The 17,171-nt window shown below is 40.1% G+C and overlaps 1 protein-coding gene across 1 annotated transcript in view; it reads right to left on the bottom strand.

Moving 5' to 3' along the window:
* Positions 1-7,901: 7,901 nt before the first annotated feature.
* Positions 7,902-17,171, bottom strand: part of DNA2 (DNA replication helicase/nuclease 2) — a 29,891-nt gene continuing 20,621 nt past the window's right edge. The window contains exons 15-20 of the mRNA XM_065408196.1: positions 15,996-16,189; positions 15,807-15,896; positions 15,512-15,713; positions 9,631-9,720; positions 8,834-9,016; positions 7,902-8,126 (exon numbers count right to left, since the gene is read on the bottom strand). Of these exons, the coding sequence (XP_065264268.1) occupies positions 7,902-8,126; positions 8,834-9,016; positions 9,631-9,720; positions 15,512-15,713; positions 15,807-15,896; positions 15,996-16,189 (984 nt within the window). The remainder of the gene's footprint in view (positions 8,127-8,833; positions 9,017-9,630; positions 9,721-15,511; positions 15,714-15,806; positions 15,897-15,995; positions 16,190-17,171) is intronic.

The following is a 17,171-nucleotide window of genomic DNA, read 5'->3' as shown; positions in this document are numbered from 1 at the left end:
CAATCCACACTGCGCCCCCGGCGGCAGGAGGACCTGCCCCTCTCTGCCCACCCTGGAGCGCAACCAGCGGGGAGTGGCTGCTACTGGGCAGAGCTCAGCGTAGGTGCCCCCTATGCTCCAGCCACACCGAATAGCCGCTGCTCGACCGGGGATGACGCCGCAAAATTGGGGTCTAGAGCCAGCCTTGCCCCACACCTGAGGATTCGGAACGGGAGGTAACGCTGGGGCCAATCCTTACCCTCCTCTTTCATAAGTAGCCCAAACTACACAGGGCTCAGCTGCCACCAGCGCCCTACAGAGGCTTGCAGCAATGGCCCCAGGGGGGCTCATAACAACCAATACAGAGAAAACGTTAGCCTCTCGCTTCTGCACGTATGCATTTCTGACCTAATGCGTGAGATTTCCTTTTGTATTGACAAATAGGCGTGTTTTGCATTGCTTTGTTGTAGCTTTAGGTTGTAAACCCTTCAGGGAAGGGATTGTCTCTTCTATAATTGTACAGCACCCAGCCTTTGGTCAGTCCGGTTGTATAAATATTTTATAAGACCGTGTTCCCCGCTTTAGGTAGATTTTGTTTATGCACTAATAAACTATTCTCCCCTTCCACTTGTCAAAAGTAAGTGAAGAAGAGAAGTCCAAGATTGACAGTTTACTACTACTTCTAGTTTCTTGGGATAAATATAAAGGTGCCCTCCACCTATAGCATAAATTAGGTGTGATTGATACACACATTTCTGCCACAGGTGCTGCATGTAAAAGAAAATGCTCATGCCTTCCATAAATGAAAGTGTGCCTAAAGAACTGTATGACAAGAGACCTGTTAAGAGACTTGGTTGTCATAGCTATTGAGAAAAAAAAAAAGAGTTCAAGTCTCTTGCATTGAAAAGTTGACAAATATGCTGCAGCTCACCCATCCAACTTCACTAGGGTAAATAATCCAACATTATTTATCCCCATTCTATAAAGTACATGTAACAAAATCCTTGCTCCCTCAAACTAATTAATTTAGCATCACACGTAGAGAGTAGGAAAAGGAATCAGAGGCATTGTCACAGTTCAGCAGCTACTCAGCAGCCAGGGTAGACTATAAGACACCTCTCCCACCCTTCCTAAAGGGAAGTTAAGGAAAGGGCTGATCAGGTTTCATGAGGGAGTTTTGCCTACATATAAGGGGACATGCAAAAGCCTTCAGAGCTGTTTAAGGGACAAACTGATTAACAGGCAATAAAGGTTAGAAATATTAGTAAAGCAAAGACATGATCAGAGACATGAAAGGTTAGTAGATAAGCTAGATGGGGGAGGAGGGGTGTAAATTATGAAGGGGTTGAAATGTAAAAAGTTTGTAGTTAGTAGTAGTACTACCATCGCACTTACAAACCCTACTCACAAACTAGGACCCCATTATTCTAGGCACAGTATAACTAGATGAAAGTATTACTAAGTGTAATACAGGAGCCAAGAAATTGATACAGGTAAGTGAGTACAAAGACACAATGAGACAATATTGGTCAGTATGGTAGACCATGATCTCAGTCTCAGTGCACCTACAGTCTAACTGTGCCTAGAAAAAAATGTGACCATCACCAAAAAGGAGTTTCAAAGAGGAGGTTTTCAAGTGGAAAATGGAGGTAGCATTACAGCTGATTACAATAAGCAGTAAGGGCACCATGGGAGAAAGCACAAAGGTATTTATTTGAAAATTTAACAAATGGATGATAGAAGCTGCCATCATGAGAGAGAGGAAGTGGAAGTTGACATCTGGATAGTGAATGAAACAGGGAATTGAAATGGAAGGCACTGAAAGTGAAGACAAGCAACATGTTTGTTACAAGAGGGGAGGAGGAACCACTAGAGAGATCAAAGAGAGGAATGATATGCTCAAAGCAACTGGCAAGGAGAATAGTCTTTGAAGCAGTAGTCTGAATAGATAGGAGGGGATAAGATTAGACTTGTCAAGGGCAGAGAAAAGTATGTTGCTGTAATCAAGATGAGAGCTTGGACGAGAGTTGTCCAGGTGAATGGATAGGAAAGGTCATATCTTAGCCATATTATGCAGAAAGAATAGGCAAGATTTAGACAGCCTGCAATTGAGGACCTAAAGAGGTCAATAAAGATGACACCCAGCTTACAGGCCTGAGGGACAAGCAAAACAGTGATGCTATCTATAAATGATTGAGAAAGGAGGTAGCAAAGAGGGCCTAGAGGGGGCAGCGGGAGATTAAGTGCTGTTTCAGCAATATTGAACTTGAACTGACAGCTGGACATCCACAAGATTCTAGAAAGGCTGAGGAGACAAATCTGGAGGGGCGGGGGAGGAGAGCAGTAGAGGTGCTCAGAGAGGGGGTTGACATGATCAGAGCAATGAACCAAGATTTTAGCAGCAGCATTTGGAATAGACTTGGGGAAAGCAGGGGTGTAATATTCAAGGCCAGCAAAGAGGTGCCCAAAGCAGTCAAGACATGAAATGATGAGGATTGAAGTTTTATCTCTGAGATAGAAAGGAAAAGCTGGAATTTAGATTTTAGGCAAGTATAAACAGCAAGATTTAGAAATAGCCTGAACACACAGATCCAGCCAAAGGGCCAAGTTAAAAATTACTCATTTGAAAATATTAAATGAGTAGGAGGATAGCAGTGATGTCCATGGTGACAGACAGAAAGGGCTTGGGGAGGAAAGATCAAGAGCTCAGCTTCAACCACACTGAGTTTAAGATGACTGGAAATTCATGAAGAGATATCAGGAAGACATTATAAAGTACAGATGAGAAGCAATAGAAAAGTGCCTATAGGCCAGCAGTGATACAGTCATGCTGAATGAAACAGCGAGAACTAGCCTTTTTTGTAAGTGTTAGCCTAAAATAAGTTTGGGATCAAACAATTTTCAGGTTTATTCACCACTTAAAAACATTATAGTGCTTAAGAAAGTGAGAAACCCCATTTATAAATGGCTCTGTAAAAAATGTTTGCTTTTCTAGGGCCTTTATCCATTCTGCAGTTTTTACCTGTCATTTGTTCTTATACAAATTTACAAGACACCTGAAAATTTGTATATATTAGAAAGCTGGACCTTAAAATATACCTTTTGTCCTAGAAATTTTGTTCTTTTCAGATATTTATGAGCAAGTTTGTCATTTGATTTGACAACTTCTCATGATTACTTTGAGGTATTGGCATTTCCATGAATAAATTATAGATAGCCACTTCACTGAGTCAGAGGGGTGAGCTAATTAATCACCAGGGGGCATGGTACAGAACAGAGAACATTACTGCTTTACTTCAAAATAGGGATTAGACAGAATCTGACTATGGACACTGAGTATCCAAAGGCATTCTTAAAAGGCTTGCTGGGTGTTTGTCAGATCCATGCACCAAGTTCCAACACTGCACAGTTGGAAACATTACAAAAAAGAACCTAAACAAATGTAGGTAGAAAAGAGATAATGGAAACATCTTTATTTTTAAAGTAGGTTAGTCTAATCCAAACAACGGCCACATATGTCGCCAAAAACTACAAACTTCATCTTATCCCCCCCACTTTAACTTCCTGCAGCCAGATCCCTATGAAAGAGCAGAGTCAAGGAATGAAAGAAGCAGTTCGAGGAAGAACTGACAGTTTTAAAATGGTCCTTTCCCCCGATGTTCAGCTCCACTTTAGTCAGCTGACAGCTTTTTCACTACTCTAAGATCTCACTTTTATAGAAGACTAAATTAAGAGCTGTTTAACAGTCCTGGTTTCGGCTATAATCCTGGTATCTGATATTGGAGATTCCTGCATTTCTGTACCAGTGAATATTACTCTAGGATCAGGGCCTTAGTTTCTATATTAGAAACGTGAGCTGAATTTAGCACACTTTAGCTGTGTATCCTTATACACTGATGCCACCCAAAACTGGATATTAAGATTTTTTTTAAATGAAATCTTAAATTGTTATTCTAACACCAAGACACTCCTGGATTATTAGGTTCTAAATGAATCCCATATTTTCCTTTCTGTCGGTATATTTTCTACATTTCTATGTATTTCAGCTCAGTGCAGTTTCATCTGTAGGTATTTCTTAGTTTCAGCTAAACTCCACTCTCTGAAGAGGGCACATTTTAACTACTGGAGGAGAGGGAGATGGCCGACTTTTACCCTTATGCCTGATTTTCATGTAGTGTAAGTGAGATTTTACAAACTTTTCATTTAAGTTATCATAATACTGATTTTGATCATCAATAATAGGGTCAAATCCTCTGTTGGTATAAATCAGTGTATGTCAACTTACAACAGCTGAGGATTTGGCTTATAATATTAAATATCTCAAACTTCAAAACACAGATAAGCAACTACTGACAAGTCAAAACTGAAGGAAAAATTCTGTGGAAAGAGATGCCAGATTGCTCCAGCACGCTTACTGAAGTATTGGAACCAGATATAATTTTTACACGTTTTAAAACTTTCTCACCTTCAAATATTTGTTTGCTGCCTATCATAGGTGGCAGGTTGCTAAGACTAGGTATGGCTGAGCCCCTTTGAATCTACTTTCTGAGCCTGCCCACCACCCACCCAGCTTGGCCAATAAAGCCCGGTGGCCAGCAGCTCCAGGGCCAAGAAGGGAGTAAGGCAGATGTTGCAGGGGAGGAGGAACCACCTGTGTATGGACAGGCACATCAAGTGACCCAGTGGTGCACTCCTTTGAATCTGCGAGCATCGAGACCCAACAGGCCAGAACGGGTAGCTAGGCCAAACCTGCACAACAGGAGCTGCCTCTGCAGAGTGAATGGTGGTGGGCTCAGCCCCCTCAAAGGTTATTTTCACCAGCTGCCTATGTTGCTATTGGAAAAAAAAAAAAAAAAAACAGTAACATACGTGAAAAGTTCAGTTACACAGTAAGTCATCGTGTCTAAGCATTTCAACTGAAAATACTGATATTTTGTTTGATTCAAGCAGTGCCATAACTAGCCCAATTGTAACAATTTAGCAAATTTTTATTACGTTACAAATATTACAAAAAATAGTGAATTTAAAAAACCAAAAATGCCCACATCTAATGTATAAAGTCATGAACAATGCTTTACACACAACTTTGACATTAAAGAAAAGAAATGTGAAAAAACACAATGAAAGGCATGAGTGTCTTTTTGAAGAGTCAAAAGTTAAAATCTACAAATTAATGTTAGGTTAATAGCATAAACTAAAGCGTTAAGCATGAGGTAGTTCTATTTTAGCTTTCTTATACTATGTCAAGTAAAGGGAAATTTGCATCATTTAAGGAAACAACCTGGCATGTAAGTTTATTAACAGTAAGCTACAAATCTGTCCCCAACCCAACAACTCCCAAAAGAAAGCCAATATTACATATGAAATCCTGGCTCCATTAAAGTCAGAGTCTTGCCATTGACTTCAAGGTTGGCCAGGATTTCACCCCATAAGTTTTTTAAAAGCTTTCATTTGCTAAAATAATTTAACTCTTATAGGCAAATAGGTATATCATCATCACATTTCTCAGAACTTATCCAAAAACTAGTGGAAGATGGAAATATGTTATCAAGTTGTGTCAGTATGAGAAGTCTAGAATACAATTATGTATGTAAACATAAAAGAGTGTTATGTTCTTACACGTATGATAGACTTTAAAAAGAAAGCAACAGGATGGGCATTGGAAATAGAAAATATGAGAGAGTTCCCTTTTCTAAGAGGCACAAAAACACTATCTTAAAGTTTGCAAGAAAGAAGGGAATTTCTATGCAAGAACTACATTTTAAAATCTGCAAAACCAAAATGATCCCAAATGTAGTCACTCAAAGCAGTGTCTATTATTTGTACTGAGTGGCAAGTAAGCAATTTCTTATCGCCCACAAGAAATACATAGATAAATATATATCCAAAGGAAAATGGAATAGGAGAGTAGCTATCTAGTACCTCTAGAAGTGCAGAGTTTTGTGCTACTGATATGGTAGTGTCACGCTGGTAATAAAATTACCTGTTTTCTTTATAAGAATTTGTGCAATATGGTGAGAAGAAACTTTTACAGTTTGAGAAACCAGACTGAAATCAAATCCATTCAGACTACATGCTGCACTCAGCACCCATAGTCTACTAAACCATTATTTGCATTCAGCTGCACATGTAGAAAATGAACAAGATGACTTTTTCCCTCAAATTCTTCATCTTTACAGTCATAGAAGGTTACTCTGATAGACACGTTCATGTGCCCCTGACGGAAGATTGAAAATGTAATAAAAGTTAAGGAAAACAAACTTCAAATACTTGGATAATATTTTGTTCTTGCAAAAGACAGTTTATAAGTGTATGGGTCTGTCTTGTGTCGAAAGTAATTTTTGGGCATATCACAATGCCATCTTCAAACCTTCCCACTTCACGTGCTCTGTTTTAGCAGTTATAGGTTTCTCTAATTACTCTGAGAAGGGACAAAGTCTAATGAAAAGTCTCAATGAACAAGAGAGATTATGTATATAAAGGTACCGTTTTTTCAGTTCTAGGAGCCTTATTAATTATTGCACTATCAATACAATTCCTTTTAAATACATGCCCTCTCCCACCACACGTTTGAAGGAAATAAAAAGTTGACATGCTAACCACATCTACTGGACTATAAAATGGGAAGATAGAAAAACAGGGTTAAATAGAGGCCTGTTTTTATGTAGCTTTATTTTAAACAGTGTAGCCTCATTCAGTGTTTCCCAAACAGTATGGATCACAGGAAGGTTCTAGATGGGGTGCCATGTCCAGGGGCGCATTAGCCCATCACTGAGCCTAGGCAAACACTTCTCCCAGTCTTGTGTGCAGGGAAGGGTTGGTAAGCAAATTGGCCCTGCACTCACCCTGCAGCAGCAGCAGCTTCTATCTCATGGGGCTGGGCCAGGCTCCCCACTCTGAGTTTTGCAACCTGGTGCATAGGGTCACACCACCATTCTCTCAGATTTGGCCCAGCCAAATTTTAGAGTAAGTCACCAGGTTCTATGCCAGGCAGTTAGAGCACTTTGCAAGTCACACCCCTTTAGAGACTCTTGTCACGTTGTGTAAACAAGCCCTTAAATCAAAGCGGATTTGTAAATTGTGGAAGACACAATTACAAATTTTGGACTCACTTATTAGCTGGACCCAAAGCATACCCCTTTAATATGTTTAGTTGGTAACTTTTCCCACTGTAATACAGATTGACCATGTAGTATAGGCCACGATTTGTGCATCTTGAAAAGTCTGAAACATTTGCCCCAAATCTTGCTATAGCTCCGTTACAGATACAACTCCTGACACTAGACACACAAGACCCAGCATTCAAGGAAATCGTATTTGAGTAGCCTCCTTTGGCTGCTGGTGTTGATCACAAATCATGAGAGAACACAGAATGTGTTTCATGGCAGCAATAGCCAATGTGGAAGACCATACTGAATAACAGAACTTGTAATTCAATAGGCTGTTACAACTTTGCAAGATGAAGAATCTACACTATCTACAAGGTGCTCCCTGTTCTTCTTGAGATGCTGCCTATTCAACTGTTAAGTTACTGAATAAGTAGACTAGCTGCAAACATGGAAGTCTACAGCACTGAGATGGGGACCACTGCACAAAGTATTTCACTGACATTTTTTCATAGAGGACTTTCACCCTAACATCCATTAGTAAATGGAAAGCTGTTGGCAAAACTGCAAGTTACAAATATGGGCAAATATTAAGCTTGTCTATTCTAAGAATAATGTATATTTACAATAAGTCAGATGTGGCCTGTGGCAAATTGAAAATGCAGTTCCCATGCTACAGAGCTTCAGCTCCCCAGTCTAGCAGCACCTTTTCTTTCCCTTGAAAGCACTCTCTGTAGTATATACCCTTCTCAGCATATAATTCCAATCTGTTTCAATAGAAGTGTGCAGTTTCAACTATTGTAATTTATTCCATTTTCAAATATTAAAACTAAGGAGAACATATTTATCCAGGAAGAGTATCAGGATATACTGAAGTGCATAGGAAAAGGATATCATGGCTTCAGAGTTTAAATGGCAGAGTAACTTCTCTAAAGGAGGATAGCGGCACAGTGATGGAACACAGCCCAGCATGATTAATTTGTGCTTTGCTCTTGTAATAGCAACATTAAGACGCCTCCAGTCCATCAGAAGTGTTCCAAGCTGTTGAAATTAATATAATTATTTATTCTCTCTCACCTTACGTTCCAACTTTTTAAAAGAATGAAAAGTGTAGACGTACAACCCATCTTCAATTTTTTAAATCTCAAGGAGGTTGCTTATATTTCTTAAAAGGAACATGTTAAATTTAGTTCCAAATTATGTTTCTATAAGATGCATTAAAAAATTTAGCCAACATAAATAATCCATTATTATTTTAATTCTAATATAACATTGTTAATCACTCTTAAGTTTTTCCAACCCAAACATTAAAACAATATGCTAGAGGAGGAGAAAAAATGAAAGTGGTTAGAAACACGAAAAGGTTAAACCCACTAATTTATTTCCATTATTCAAGTGTGAGAACAAAGCCAAACAGTATGAATTAACTAAATTCAAATTTAAAATATTTCATTTTAAAATATAAGCATGCTATCAAAGTGTTGAGCAAATTGTTGACTCTATACAAACAATTAAAAATGGCATTTTAACAAAAATATCCTTAATCAGTCTATATTACTTTGTAAATGCCAACTAACCACTCAGTTTTCCCAGTGTAAGTGCAATTGTTATAGATGTAATTATGACTAAAATATATTCATGCATGTTCAGTAAAAAGTATTCAGGTCTTATTTTAAGGATTTCAGTTAATGGTAGTCTTAACTTTGTGAAATGTCTTTGAATCATTTAGTTAAATATGGTCCACTCACATTTCCATCATTGTTATTCCTAACAAAAGATACTATTATGATACTTTTGTCTCTTCCTTGGTATTTGTCCACAGTATTTACTTCCACTGTACTGATACATGAGCTTTTCATCAAGTCAGTGATTATCTTTAACTGATGTCTGTATGGAGATACGATACCAATATCTGAAGCTTTACAGCCAGCCTTAACAGAAAGAAAAAGCAAAAGAGTGATTTGAAAACATGACAGTGTAGTTGGTTGTAGAACAGACCCCAAACTAAGAGACCCTCTAGGAACTCCCAATTCTACAGAATATGGCAAATCATTTATCAAAGGAAGTCTAAGCACAGTTATTAGTTAAAATCAGGCCCCAAGCTTTGGCCTTCCCTGGCACTTTAGGAGGGAGGGGGTCCTCAAAGTCCTCATTTCTCCCTCTACTTCATACTTTAAAGAAATCCCTTGTAGCTGATTGTCCTTCAGAAGGCTGAACATAGCTCTCACCAGAGTATGTCAGTCAATGTCACTCCCAGTTCGCTCTAGAAGTCGCTGAAGAGGAAAGAGGCACTTCCCCATTCCTTCAAGGACCGAACATGCTGCCTCAATGCACTCTAGGCCCAGCCAGGCTCGGGGCAGAAGACAAAATGAGATCCTGAAATTCTAACCCCTGCATCGGACTGCCATTCAACCAGCCTTCAGTTTACTCTTGGAGGTTCCAGTTCATTCCTGAACATGCAGGTTTTCATTCTCCAGTAGTTTTATACCATTGTTAAAGTACAATTATTTTGCCCTCCCTCCAATCATATTAAAAAGAAAGATACCTTAATAAAGAAGGAGGTGAGGAAGAGTACTAGTTTGGCTTCTGTCATGTTACTTACACCACCTTTTTCTGCCTGTTCTGGTGCTGGAACCTGTATAAAAAGTCAAATGACTATCATATGCACAAGTTATATTTTGTTCAGTAATTCAATGAAATTGTATTACATTCGCTCATGTAAAACTACTAATATTCAAATAGCACCTTTCATCCTAAAACCACAAAGCAATTTATCCAGGTGGCTATCACTGTTTTACAGCTGGGAAACTGAAGCACAAAGTGGCTTGTCCAGATGTCACAGAAAATGAAAATTCTGTCTTATCTGTGACTTTTCATTCTAGGAACCTCCATGTCAGTCTTCACAGTGGGGATTCTGTCTCCATGGTAACTGGAGGCAGACCATTTTTGTTTTTAAACTGAACTTGGTCTTAGGACCACCCCTCAGGAAGAACTCTCCAGAATAATAGTATTTTTCAGCTTTAGAAATAAAATTTGTAAGTACTCTTCAACTGAAACCACTTGCAACAGTTTTGACAATGGAAAGTTTCTTACCTCATTACTTCCTTTCTTCTAGCAATGTCTCACACAATTCTGTGATACTTGGGCTGTTCCCCTACTCTTTACAGTTTTGGAAATTGTTCAGCCCATACTGGTCATGCCCCCCTTCTCCAGGTGCCAACCAGAAGCGTCAATCCAAAGCTGCATAGAAACTCTTAGCACATAATCATCAACAATAACCTTAGTGCCAAGCAGTGAACTATGTACAGTAGGCTACCTCCTTCACAAACTAGACAAAATAAATGTTGCCCCTTGGCTACAGAAGTCGTATCAGCGAGGGCAGAATTGGAAGAGATGCGGCTAGCAAAAAGATAATTAGGTAAAGAGTTTTTTTGATTTCGTAGCCCAGCATCTCCCACAATATTGTGATGCTTGTAAAGTAACTAGTAAGGGAAAGACTAAGAAAGACTGAAATCTAGAAGTCTCCCCTTGAAAGTAAAATGGCAAGTTATTTTTGGATCACTGCATACAGCACCTTCCTTCCAAAGGAGGCCTCTGAAGAGGATAGAAAGTTCGTCTTAAAAAGGTGTTTGATAAAGGTGTTGATAAAACACCATGTTGCTGTCCTGCAAGTTTGCTCAGTTGAGACACATGTCATTCTGCCCAAGAGGTTGCTAGAGATCATAAAAGAATTAAAACCCACCTTTTCAAGAACAGGTTTACCTGGTGCCTTTTGTGTCACCACAATGCATAACAACTTAATCCATCTGGCCAGGAATAGTTTGGATACCTGAAGGCCTTGGGACTCCAGATGGAAGAACATGAACAAGGAGCCTGATCTTCTCAACGATTCAATGCATCTGAGGGTAGAACTTTGGTGTTCTAAGTACATCCAGATTATACCACACCTTTTCTGTTTTGGACAAAAATGATGAGAAGCTCATTTCCTGGCATATCTAGAATTAAAAGAGGAATTCACCTTTGATAAGAAAAATTCTGGAGTCCTTAAAACCACCTTATCATCATGGGGGACACAGTATGGTTCCTGAGCTGCCAACTCCAAGACATCTAGCAGACATGCTAGCAACCAAGAAGCAAGGTTTCTTAAACTAAAAAGGCCTAACAGCTAACAGTTCAAATGGATAGCCATTAGGGATTTTAGCATCAGTGGTAAATCCCACCTTGGAAAGCTTGGTTTGTCTACAGGTTTAGCCAGTTTGACTGCTCTGAGAAATCTTGCAGCCTGCAAACTTTCAGCTGAGGAGCCCAAGGACGCAGTGTGTTAAGACACTGCTTAAATCTGACAACTAATGTTCTACAGTGTTAGGCAACAATCCCTTGTCCATACTGTTCTGAAGGAAATCCAGAATATGTGAAATTCCAGGGTCCTTGGGATTTCTATCTGCTTGGCACCATGAGCTAACCCATGCCCAGATGGAGTAGCCCTTTAGCATTGAAGTCCACGCGGAGGCCAGTACAGTCCTGATTCACCTTGGAGGAAAACAGGGTGCACTTAATGCTTTCCTCTCAATAGCTCTGTTGTCACATGGAGACAACTTGGGCTTGAATAGAGAATGGGACCTTGGTGAAGGATTTGTGGACTCACTGGTTGATACAGTGGGGTTGGGTTCCAATGCCAAGTCTCCAAATCTGAAAACTATTATCTGCTTGGCAAGCGTGGAGCTAGAACTATCAACTTTGCTTCCTTTCATTTTATCTTCTCAATCACCCTTTCTGCAAGCAGAAGTTGTGGGAATGCATAAAGAAAGCGCTTCAGCCACCTGTGTGAAAGAACATCTGTGCCTAGTGATCTGTAAATTGTTTGCCTTGCGAAATACAGTGTCAAGCTTTCTGTTCCTGGTGAAAGATCCACAGACGAAAGGCCAAGTGTCTGTAAGATCATGTGTAAGACTTCTGGATTTGTTTGGAGTGGCCATCTGCTAGCCAAGTGCATAAAAACAGACCGGGTTGCTGATCTGCATGCCATGTCCCTGACTGAGAACCTCATTTAATTGCAGATGGCTTAGTGAACACAAGCAGTTACCAGGGCCAATCTGTTAAGGATAGTCCTGAACTCAGGATGATCCTGGTCATCCAGGGCCTTTAGATAGTCTAGTCAGGCCACTGCACCTCTTGCAAAACAGGAAGAATCCATGGATGCTCAAAGCAGCTAAGAAAATCAAAGACTACTCCTAAGAGTGGTCTCTACCTTTGGTATTTCTGATCGATACTGTAAAACATGCATCAGTCAAAAAATGCTAAGTACATATTTTGCTTGTATGCTTTCCCTTATCAAGGTGTTCCCATTAATCTCTAGTTACATCTTCAAAAAGAAGGATGCATGGGAATTTCCTTTCTCAGGCGGGGATTTCCCTGGCAGGTATTCACCCTTTGAATTCTCATCTAATACCTCATCTGGTTGGAGCTGTACAGAAGATGGCATTTTCCTGCACACAGTAGCAAATTCGTCTTGGGGAAAAAACCTTGGCTGTTTTTTCTCCTTGTTCTGCTCAGAGCCTGAATCAGAAAGTTCTCCCTCAATGGAGGAGGAGTGCCAGATGATGAAAGTTAGATCTTTTATATTTTTCTTTTCTTTTTATGCTTCCTTTGTTTTTGGCTCTTTTTGCCTGTTCTTCTGGGGTTCCTGCATTGTTGTGGCTGGGATAAGGTCTCTTGTGGCTCTTTTTATCAAGAGCCTGGAATCCTCTAGGTGTATCTTTATGTCCTCCCTTTTGGGTCTCCACTCCCTCTGCATGGGGGATGGGGTCTGTTCATAGGAATCCCCAGATTCATCTTGGGGGAAGCTGTGGACCCATTTCAGTATCTTGGGCTAAGAACAAGGACTTCAAGGATTCTAAAAGGGCTTTTCCTTCCAGGTCTTTTGCAGGACTTACCCCCAGAGCTAGGCAGATAGAATCTAAGGACAAGGTTGATGCTCTCACCAAAATGCTCAGAAGCTCCTGATCAGGCCTTTCTGCACTGAAGTTGCAGCTCCTCAGGGTCAGATGGCTACGAATAGGAGGGGAATAATTCACCCTCTGAAGAGACTGTAAATGCTGCCTCAATATAGATGGCTGCTTTTATTTAACCTTATGTTTCCAAGACAGCTCTCCGATTGCCTGAGGGGCAGCAGGTGTGTGTCAGAGGGAAGGTGCTTTGCAAGCAGTCCCAGGTAGCTGAGGCCACCATGCTGCCAATTACCTGATCCAGGAAAGGAGACGTTTACTACTCCTGAAAACAAACTAAAAATCAAAGTTAGCAAAGGAATTGGTCAGCAGCAAAGCAAGCCACTGCTAACTGCTGCCACAGAAACGAGATTTCTGGAGACATGGACAACACAGGCTACACTGTGATGCTGAACCATTTCCAGAACTGTAGAAGGTAGGGGAACAGCCCCGATTTCACAGAGTTGTGGGAGACACTAGACTGCATAAATGAAATTTAGGAATTTAATGGAGGAAAGACTTCTTCCTTTCAAACTACTTGACAAGCAAGCAACAGACAGGGAAAAACAACCCTGGATAGAAAGCAGTAACCAGCACTTGGGGGGCAGGGGGGGAGAGAGAAGAGGATTCGATAAACTCCTGTACAATTAAAAAGGAACTCAACCACCTTGACATGGACCTTGACCACATGCCATCTGGAAGCAGAGTTTCAGCAGCCTTCTATGACATTTATGAAGAGGGAAGGAGAGGTGCTGTACCTTCACACCCTCCTCAGAAAGCCACAACAAAAACAAAAAATATACTTTAACAGTTTTAAGAAAATCCTCAAAGCTAATGAAGAAATTGAGATACATTTAGTTAAATCTTTCTGGCAGGCAGCCAGCCACAGAAGGGGGCATGGACAAGCTCCTGTGAAAGTGCTACAAAGGAAGATCTGGAGTCTGCTGTCTGTGCTGCTTGGAGGCTGGGAATTCTGGAGAGTTCTTTGAGGGGACAGTCGACCAAGCCCTGGCTCAGAGGAAAGATCTGTACTTCCTTCAGTTGCCATGGAGACTGGCAAAGCCATTGTAGAGTGATATAGAAGGGACTAAAATCAGTTTTAGAGAGGAGAAACGCTAACGTCCTCAACTCCCAATCACCTGCTCTAACCACTACACCATGCTGCCTCCCTTACAGGACTTAGGCTATGCCTACACACTGCACTTTCGTCAGTAAAACTTCTGTCGGTCAGGGGTGTGGGAAAAAAAATAAAATAAAATAAAAAAAAAAAAATAAAAACACACCCTGACCAACAAAAGTTTTACTGATGAAAAGCGCCAGTGTGGACAGCTCTTTGTCGGTGGGGGATGCTCTCCAGCTGACAAAGCTTCCACCCACCCCTCATTGGGAGTGGTTTTATTTTATTGGCAGGAGCGCTCTCTCCTGCTGACAAAGAGTGGCTACACTGCATACCTTACAGTGGCGCGGCTGTGCCCCTGTAAGGTTTGCAGTGTAGACATAGCCTTAGGCAGTGTGGTATAGTGGATAGAGCACAAAGTTCTCTGCCCACAACATTCATCCTCCTCCCACAACCATTGAAGTGCTCCAATCCAGCCTCCTTCCTTCCCTGGAGATAATTCCAGCTCCAGTCCCCATGAATGATCATCATACATTCTGAAAGTAATTCACTCCCTCCCACAAGTTAGCTTCCAGCCCATAGTCAGGTACAGAACAGCAAGGCAGATTATATAGGAGGTACAATCCCAAGAGAAAGATTTTGTGAAGAGTTCCCTACAACCAGAGTGTCACAATCTGCCTTGCTGCTGGAAACGTTCATCCTAAGCAACTCGTATCTGCCCCATGGAAAACCTTCAGAAACAGTTTCCTAATGGTTAGAAAGGGATACTATTTGGTTACACATTCAGAACTTCCAGTCATGTCACTCATGTTGCATTCTTGTAACTGAGTGCAGAATTTGGCTCAATATTAATGAAGTTAGTACATTTCAAGAAACAAAAACACATTTAGAATTTTTCATAACGTTAAAGATGCTGGATGCAAAACATTTCAAGACAGCCAATGCTCAGACATCTGAATTGACTTTTTGCCTGCTTACCATGAAGTGTGGTGCTTATAGCAGTAGCTGTACAGTGTAAGCAAACAACAAGGATGAGAATGTCTCTTGGCTAAATAATTTCAGTTAATGCAGCATTTGAAGTTCGGAAATAAATACACACACTTTGTATACAACTGAAAGAGATTTTTTTTTTTTTTTTTTAAGACAACATACTGTTGCCTATACTCTATAAGTTGTACAAGTTTGATAAGGAAAAGCCCTAAGAATTTTAAACTTTAAACAATTAACTATATTGCAAATATGGTCTACAAACATCAAAATAAAAATACAGTATTTTGAAGGCAGGATAGCGTGAAGATAAATGGAAGTATGCAAGCAAAGTTTACCTTCTCTGTGTTAAGAAAACACACAGGATTGTTTGGCTCAAGTGTTTCTTTCAACCATGTTTCTGAAGAATCTGCAAATAATTCCAGCTCCAGCTTCAAGTTTTTTAAGTTTGGCAGGATAACAGTGGCTTTGGACACTTTCTCTGAGCCACATTCCAATTTGCCTTCATACACCAACTTGTTACTTAGTGACATAATTTTACTATGGAGTTTAAAAACAAAAGCAGTTTTAAGTCTTATAGATTGAAATTTACATTAAAAAAAAATCACTAGTAACTGAAATAGTTTTAAATACCTATTCATTCTGTACTGCACAGTTAACTGGACAACAGCATTCTTGTTTTGTTCCAGTCTCTTAAACAAACTTTCACTCATGCCATGATCTCTGTTAAAAAATATCAGATGTGTAAGTCAGTGCCTTGAAAGTCGACTTGTTGCCCCAACACCACACACGTTTTGTTTTTCCAATAGCATTTTATCTTACCTTGCTTCTGTGTTGTGTACAAGTGGAGGTAGCTGTTGATGGTCCCCCACCAGCACAAACCTATGTGAATAGAAGAGTGGACCCAGGCAGATTGGCTGGCTTATTTGAGAAGCCTCATCCACTATGCAGAAGTCAAACAGTTTCCGAGCAAAAATTGGATGGTTTACTCCCATGCACGTTGTTGCAACTACTGGCTGAAAATTTGGACATATCTTACAGATAAAAAGGTATTTTCTTCCCTTTTCCCATTTCATATTTTAAATACAATTTCTACATGAATAAGTCTGACCTCTAATCAAATAAAGCTACATTTTTTAAAAAACCCATTAACCCTTAATACTGGGAGTCTAAGTTTTAAATAGCCCTTAAACTCCATATAATCCAAAAACTTTACAATATATTGATTTACAAACAAAACAAAAGTAGTTCTGGAATAGAGAGATTAGCATCCAGTTCAGGATTCATTCCTGCTAAGTGTTTAGGATTCTATTTTTAAATTTAATTAAACAAATATGGAGCTTGTGAATGGTGCTGGACTGACTGCCCTCGAGACTGGTGTCTGTGACAGAGACCACTTGGTGTTAACTGGCAGGAGGCACAGGAGTGCACTGGTTGTACAGGTTCCCCTGGGTCAGATATCTGCATAATAGTTCACCAAAGGGTGGCACGTGAGATTTGTTGTTGAGAAAGTTGATTGTCATAATAATTGAAAAATATATGTATGGCTAATACTTAAGGAGTTCGATATCTATCCTGAAAACGATGCTCTTAAAGTTGTAGAGCTAGGCAGGTCACCAGGCAGTGACTATCTCAGAGATATTCCCTTCAGACAGAAGATGATGGACATCCATCTCCCTGTCTGGCCACTTGTGTATTATATACCTACAATACACTGTATGCCTATTTGCATACTGAGCAAGATGCGCATTGAGATATTGTGAATTTTACAAGAGGAAATCGACAGGAAGAAAAACAGCAAGGGGGTGTCCTGCTTATGAATCAAGACAAAAGATTGATCCCATATAACTTAGTGTCTTGGATTGCACTCCAAATCTTTCACCTAGGAGACAAACTTACAGCAGGATTGTCTCATGAAACAAGGGTCACAGCCAGCTGGCTATGTAACGCTGCAAGGATTTTGGGTGAGCAATACTCTACTAGACATGAGACTTGTTA

The sequence above is a fragment of the Emys orbicularis genome, chromosome 7, assembly GCF_028017835.1.
Source record: "Emys orbicularis isolate rEmyOrb1 chromosome 7, rEmyOrb1.hap1, whole genome shotgun sequence".
Taxonomy (NCBI): Eukaryota; Metazoa; Chordata; order Testudines; family Emydidae; genus Emys; species Emys orbicularis.
The sequence above is the reverse complement of the archived record's forward strand: the minus strand, read 5'-3'. Positions and strand labels throughout refer to the sequence as shown.